Genomic DNA, 6760 nt, shown 5'->3' with positions numbered 1-6760 from the left:
TATATGAATTGGCGTTCCTTTTTTTTTATGAGCGCGCCAAATCATAAAACCCCCCCTTTTTTTGGGTCCTCCTCAGCGATTCAGTTCAGATCGTCACCACCACCATGGGAAAGCAAAAGCAGCAAGTGATATCGCGCTTCTTTGCTCCCAAACCCAAAACCACAAACCCTTCATCTTCTTCATCATCATTTCCTCCCTCCTCATCATCATCTGCAAACCCTCATCACCTACCAACCCCACCTCCCAAAATCACAGCCACTGTCAATTTCTCACCCTCCAAGCGCACTCTCCTCTCCTCCCACCTCACCTCCTCATCTCCCAAACCATCAAAACTACCCAAACTCTCTCCCCACACCCACAACCCTATACCCACCGCACCCAATCCCTCCCTCCACCAAAAGTTCCTCCAGAAGCTTCTAGAACCATCATCCGACGTTCCAGAACCTTCTTCTTCTTCCAACCCACCTGCCAAGTTCACGCCTTTGGAGCAGCAAGTGGTGGACCTCAAGAAGAGGTACCCAGATGTCCTTTTGATGGTGGAAGTCGGTTACAAGTACCGGTTCTTCGGCCAAGACGCCGAAATTGCTGCGAGGGTTTTGGGGATTTATGCCCATATGGATCACAATTTCTTGACTGCTAGTGTGCCCACTTTCCGGTTGAATGTCCACGTTAGGAGGCTGGTGAGCGCTGGGTACAAGGTTGGCGTGGTGAAGCAGACCGAAACCGCGGCCATTAAGGCCCACGGGTCGAACCGGTCTGGCCCATTTGGCCGGGGATTGTCGGCATTGTACACCAAGGCGACGCTGGAGGCGGCTGAGGATGTCGGGGGTAAAGAAGAGGGGTGTGGTGGGGATAGTAATTATTTGGCTTGTGTTGTGGACAAGAGCGTTGCGTTAGAAAATGTGGACGGCGGAGCTGACAGTGGGATTGAAGTGAAAATTGGGATTGTTGCGGTGGAGGTATCGACTGGAGACGTTGTTTACGGAGAGTTCAATGATAATTGTATGAGGAGCGGGCTTGAAGCTGCGGTTTTGAGCTTGTCTCCCGCTGAATTGCTTATTGGGGACCCACTCTCCAAACAAACAGAGAAGGTATTTGGTATTTTATACTGGAAAGTTTCACTGGTTTAGTTAGAGAATTGAGTTAATTCCAGGGTTTAGTCTTCGAAATGTTAATCAGTGTTTGTATCTGTTTCATTGCTTAGTTTAAAATTGTGGGCTTTCCATTAACCTCAGCTACTTTGTTACTCAATAATGATTGGAAGTTTGGAACTTGGAAGCCTGCTCATCATAATTTTTTTTAAAATGGCAATCCAAGCATCAGAAGAAGGTTTTCAACTTGCATAATGTCATTATTGCATTACCAAGTTTGATTCGTCTTTTGGTTTGATTATTGTCATTAGATGTTACTTGCTTTTTCTGGACCTGCTTCACATGTCCGCGTGGAGCACGTCTCACGAGACCACTTCAACGAAGGTGGTGCTTTTGCTGAAGTAATGTCCTTATATGAAAACATGGATGGAGATGATTTAACAGATCAGCCAAAGATAAATACCGATGTGAAAGATCAGAGTACTATTTGCTTGGGAATTGAGGTATGATATTTGTGATATTTTATCTGTCATTTCTTTGGTTCTGCATTTTACCCTTAGCTGGTAGGTTTGCCCCATGCTAGTGTCTTTCAATAGTTTACCGTACCTTTGGCACTCTTATCCTTGTGGATCAATGAAATACTTCTTTTCTAGGTGCTCTGTCAGTGGCGAAAATTTATTTTAGTCCTCTCCTTTTGTTAGATTATCATCATTTTCCGGTTTAACCTTATTTTCCTGTTTTCTTCTTCTCATCTGCAATTTGCGTTACTCTATTTCCTTTTTCCTTTTGTTTTATAGGGAATAATGAACATGCCAAATTTGGCAGTCCAAGCACTGGCCTTAACTGTTCGTCATCTGAAACAATTTGGTTTAGAAAGGATCCTGCACCTAGGAGCTTCTTTTAGGCCCCTCTCAAGCAGCACGGAGATGACTCTCTCGGCCAATGCACTTCAGCAATTGGAGGTATCTAACCCTATTCTTGTGTTATGCTGCAAAGAGATTTGCTTTGGATTTCCAGTAAAAGAGTTTGAAATGCCAATGGGTATAAATGAATGACTCTTTTTTCTTCCACCTAACTCTAGGGTTGAATTAGGATAGCCAACAAGAGTGGATTTTCTCAAAGAGTGATGTAATTTACTTCAATACTTATTCCTAGCTATAGATAGTTGGTTCAGGTTTACTAATCTATTGCCATTACCAACATGGATCCGTTGGCACTGGTGATTCTGAGTCGTGTGTTTATTTTTCATTAGTATTCAATACTTATATCTATGATTAGGTGTTAATTTGAAATTTATTGATGAAGATTTGTGCAAAAGCATGAAGATAGCTTTTACCACGATGACTAAGTATTGCAGGGAAAGTATTAAATGCTGCATACTTGGTTGCAGGGTTAGAAAATTCCCTGTGTAATCATGATAGAAATTCTGCTTGCCCAGTATGTTGAAAGCGACAACAGTTCTCCTTTATTTAAACTTTCTGGTTTTTACCTAGCTCTGACTCTAGGTAAACATTCCAAATGCCTTTAGGTATTGAAGAACAATGCTGATGGGTCTGAGTCTGGCTCTTTGCTGCAGTCTATGAATCAAACTCTTACCATATTTGGTTCAAGGCTTCTTAGACATTGGGTATGAGCTGCCTGCAAATCTTTTGTAATTTCTCTTGGGATTTAAGATTTTATTTTTTCCAGTAGTTGATAGTTCCTTTGAATGGTACAGGTAACTCACCCTTTATGTGATAGAAACATGATTTGTGCTCGTCTTGATGCTGTTTCTGAGATTGCAGAGTCAATGGGGTCTTCTAAAGCTCCTCAGAATGTTGAACAGCATGATGCGGAAGATTCTTTTGTAACAAATTTGAAACCAAAGTTAAATTATATACTTTCTTCAGTTCTGACGACTTTGGGACGGTCAACTGATATTCAACGTGGGATAACAAGAATCTTTCATCGGACTGCCACTCCATCTGAGGTGACGCACGGCTTCTCCTCTAACCTGCCTAGTTTGAATGGCTATATGTTTGTAGATCGTTAATTTGTTACCATCAGAGTCAAATTTTGTTGTATCTTTTTTCTTTTAAAGAAAAATTGAGATAAAATTTAATGACGTAGATTTGGAGAAGGATGGATAGATATATAAATAAATTAGTGTAAAGAAAGAATACCTATAAATCAAGATGTAGTGACATTCCTTTCCCCGAAAAAAAAAAAATATCTAGTGATGTGTGCTCACAGGCTGGCTTTTGCATATTGGGCTTGGTACCCTCAACTAAGTAGTTTGCCTCACCTAGCTGGTTCAGTAACTTCATTTTCTGAATAAGGGGTATGCTCAGTTCATTGCAGTGATTCAAGCTATTTTATATGCTGGAAAACAACTTCAGCAACTTCAAATTGAAGAAGAGGGAAGCAAAGAAAATTTGAGAGGAAAGACAGGACGCTCTGACCTGCTGAGGAAGTTGATATGTACTGCTTCGTCATCCACTGTAATTGGAAATGCTGCAAGACTGTTGTCTACCCTTAACAAAGAAGCAGCCGACAAACAGGATCTACCAAATTTAATAATCTCTGATGGCCAATTTCCTGAGGTTTGTACTATGAGCTTAATACTCTGAATTTCGTGTATTTTTTTTGGCTACTCTTTGCTATCTTTTTGTTTGCTCTCCTTCTATCTTGTTTGTCAAATTTATTTGGTTAGGTTGCTGAAGCACGGATGGAGGTTCAATTGGCAAAGGAAAAATTGGATTCTCTCATCAGTTTGTATCGCAAACAGCTTGGAATGCGCAAGTTGGAATTCATTATTGTGTCTGGAACGACACACTTGATAGAGGTAGTTGGTTAACTTCATTCTGGGAATATTCTTCTCAAAATGGACACACCTGGTGCAAGTTACATATCATATCTAATTTAATGTTGCATTACCTGCAGTTGCCCTTAGATGTAAAGGTGCCTTCAAATTGGGTTAAGATCAATAGTACCAAAAAGACTGTCCGGTATCACCCACCTGATGTTTTGACAGCTTTAGACCATCTAGCCCTTGCAAATGAGAAACTCACTATCACCTGTCGTGCTGCTTGGGATAACTTTCTAAGCGGTTTTGGTAAATATTATGCTGAGTTCCAAGCTGCTGTTCAAGCACTAGCGAGTTTAGATTGTCTTCATTCACTTGCTGTTCTTTCAAGAAATAAGGTATCCGCTGAAGGTTTAATTAGAATATTTTGCTTCAATACACAACTTATTTTGTCATCAAATTATTACAAGTATAATCCTATGAACTTATGTGTTGCAGAACTATGTTCGTCCAGTGATCGTATATGATGATGAACCTGTCCAGATACATATATTGTCTGGCCGTCATCCGGTACATATATAATGCTTATTGGGTTTAAGAACACTAAGGACTTGTTATTATGAATGCTTGAAATGGTATTATTGGTTGCTTCAAAATTGCATGTCGAGTTGAGATCTCTTCTCTATCTTCTGATATCAAATGTAAACGATCTTAATATTTGATTGAAATTAACAAACATGCTAAAAATAGAGAATAGGGTAGAATTTGCTAATGATTTATTCTTCTCCCAATTGGAGGTATTTATAACTGTACAGGGTATGTGAGAAAAGGAAAGTATGCGAATACAGGAATAATTACAATTAATTGGAAACTTTCCTAATTCTTGAAGTTAACTATACAACTCATATACCACTCATGCCAAAAAACATTAGGTCCCAACTCTCTATTGGCACTTCCACTTTCTTCTGCTGATTTTAGCTGAGACATTGTGTTTGCCTAAGTTCTGAAGAAATCAAATTACATCCTTATTAAAATTGAAGAGTCCTGCATTTTCAATAAAAATGTTGCATGCACGCAATATTATAGCTCATTTCAGATTGTCCATTGCTGCTCTATTAATGTCATTGGGGCTTCTCTTTAATGGTTGCAATGTCTTACCAGGTCATAGAGACTACATTACAAGACAATTTTGTTCCAAATGACACAGATTTGCAGGCAGACAGAGAGTATTGTCAGATTATTACTGGACCGAACATGGGTGGAAAGAGTTGCTACATTCGCCAAGTTGCTCTCATTGCTATCATGGCTCAGGTAAAATCAGAGCTCTCAATGATCTATCGTTTTTGCATGGCACTAGTGTTTTTTTTAAAGTGACATATTGGAGGTATATATGCTAAAAAAGTAATTCAAATAATGGTAACCATAGCTGGTCCTCTTCTTCTTTGTATAAATATGCATATATGTGCATTATGTTCTTCAAGGGATAGTACTGTTTTAATTTTCCTAATCTATAGTTAATCGCTATATAATTCTCATAATGTTCCAAACTTTTCCTTTTGCTGCTTGATAAATGAATTTTTTACAGCAGTTGCTTTATAAAAGTGTGTTCTGATTCTTTTAGGTTGGTTCCTTTGTACCAGCATCATCGGCAAAGCTGCATGTGCTGGATGGAATTTTCACTCGAATGGGTGCTTCTGACAGTATCCACCAAGGGAGAAGCACTTTTCTTGAAGAACTGAGCGAGGCTTCACATATACTCCACAATTGCACAGCACGCTCATTGGTTATCATCGATGAGCTTGGGAGAGGCACGAGTACACATGATGGCGTGGCTATTGCTTACGCTACATTACATAATCTGCTACAGCAGAAAAAATGCATGGTCCTCTTTGTGACGCACTATCCAAAAATTGCTTATATTAGAACTGAATTCCCAGGCTCAGTGGAGGCATACCATGTTTCTTATCTGACTTCAAATAGAGATATGGATACGGTAGGCATGCAATCTGAAAATGAAGATGTCACTTACTTATATAAGCTTGTGCCTGGTGTTTCAGAGAGGAGCTTTGGATTTAAGGTTGCGGAGCTTGCACAGGTATTCCTCTCTCTCCCCCCTCTTTCCCCTCTCTCCCTTTCCCTTCATGGCTCAGGTAATTTAAGCCGGGCGCTCTATGTTTTTGCAGCTACCTTCCTCGTGCATAAGACAAGCGACTATCATGGCTGCTAGGTTGGAGGCAGTAGTAAACAGCCGAGCAAGAAACAGACATGGAAAAAATTGGTTGCTAAAATCACTGGTAACAGATCAAAAGAAAGAAGCACAAGATGAAATGCTGGAATCTCCCGAGTGCCTTCATGTAGGATGGAGTCCGGTTTTAGAGGAGACAAATGGTGGTGCGTATCAGAAATTCTTTATGAATTTGAAAGCTGCAATAATTGATGTTGACGGCCCTGTACAAAGCTTTCAGTATTTGAATCACGCAAGAAGCATTGCAAGAGAGTTAATAAGCAGGTAAAGATGGAATTTATTAGTTTTCATTGATTTTGGTACACTAGTATATGGTGGTTTATATTTATAACACTGAATCATAAATATAAACTGCAGTATTGTGCATTTCTCAGATAAGCAGTCATTCCTGAAAAGTGTGGATACAGCAGCAGCGACGGAGGCTGATTCGAAACGTCGAATTTCATCAATTTTGTAGATAGTATTTTGCCTGAAGAATTTTGTATTTCTTGAAGTCTCCATCTTCATCTTTTTGTAATTAACCATACATATATCTGCATGCTTCTGATTCTGAAGAAAGAAAGAACATAACTATACGAGACTATGAATTATTATGATATGGCAATAGAGAAAAAAAATGGTGATAACATTTTTCTTGCA

General features: G+C 39.5%; 1 protein-coding gene across 3 annotated transcripts; it reads left to right on the top strand.

Annotated features, from left to right (window-relative positions):
• On the top strand, positions 1 to 6747 carry MSH3 (homolog of DNA mismatch repair protein MSH3). Of its 3 annotated transcripts, none has more exons than XM_088248366.1 (13): positions 1 to 1091; positions 1403 to 1594; positions 1889 to 2053; positions 2620 to 2718; positions 2809 to 3060; positions 3422 to 3673; positions 3784 to 3915; positions 4014 to 4274; positions 4375 to 4446; positions 5038 to 5187; positions 5498 to 5971; positions 6060 to 6385; positions 6479 to 6747. In XM_088248366.1, exons 1-13 carry the CDS (start codon positions 105 to 107, stop codon positions 6576 to 6578), a joined length of 3462 nt encoding a protein of 1153 aa, XP_088104492.1. In that variant the 5' UTR covers positions 1 to 104; the 3' UTR covers positions 6579 to 6747. The 3 variants fall into 3 exon arrangements, with proteins under 3 accessions (XP_088104492.1, XP_088104494.1, XP_088104493.1); XM_088248367.1 differs by having other exon boundaries at positions 2 to 1091; positions 6496 to 6747; XM_088248368.1 differs by lacking the exon at positions 6479 to 6747 and having other exon boundaries at positions 6060 to 6389.
• The last annotated feature ends 13 nt before the right edge of the window (positions 6748 to 6760 follow it).

This window comes from Prunus avium, chromosome 2 (assembly GCF_965620075.1).
Source record: "Prunus avium chromosome 2, drPruAviu1.hap1.1, whole genome shotgun sequence".
In the NCBI taxonomy this organism is placed as follows: Eukaryota; Viridiplantae; Streptophyta; class Magnoliopsida; order Rosales; family Rosaceae; genus Prunus; species Prunus avium.
Note: the sequence above shows the minus strand (reverse complement) of the source record. Positions and strands in the feature narration are given on the sequence as shown.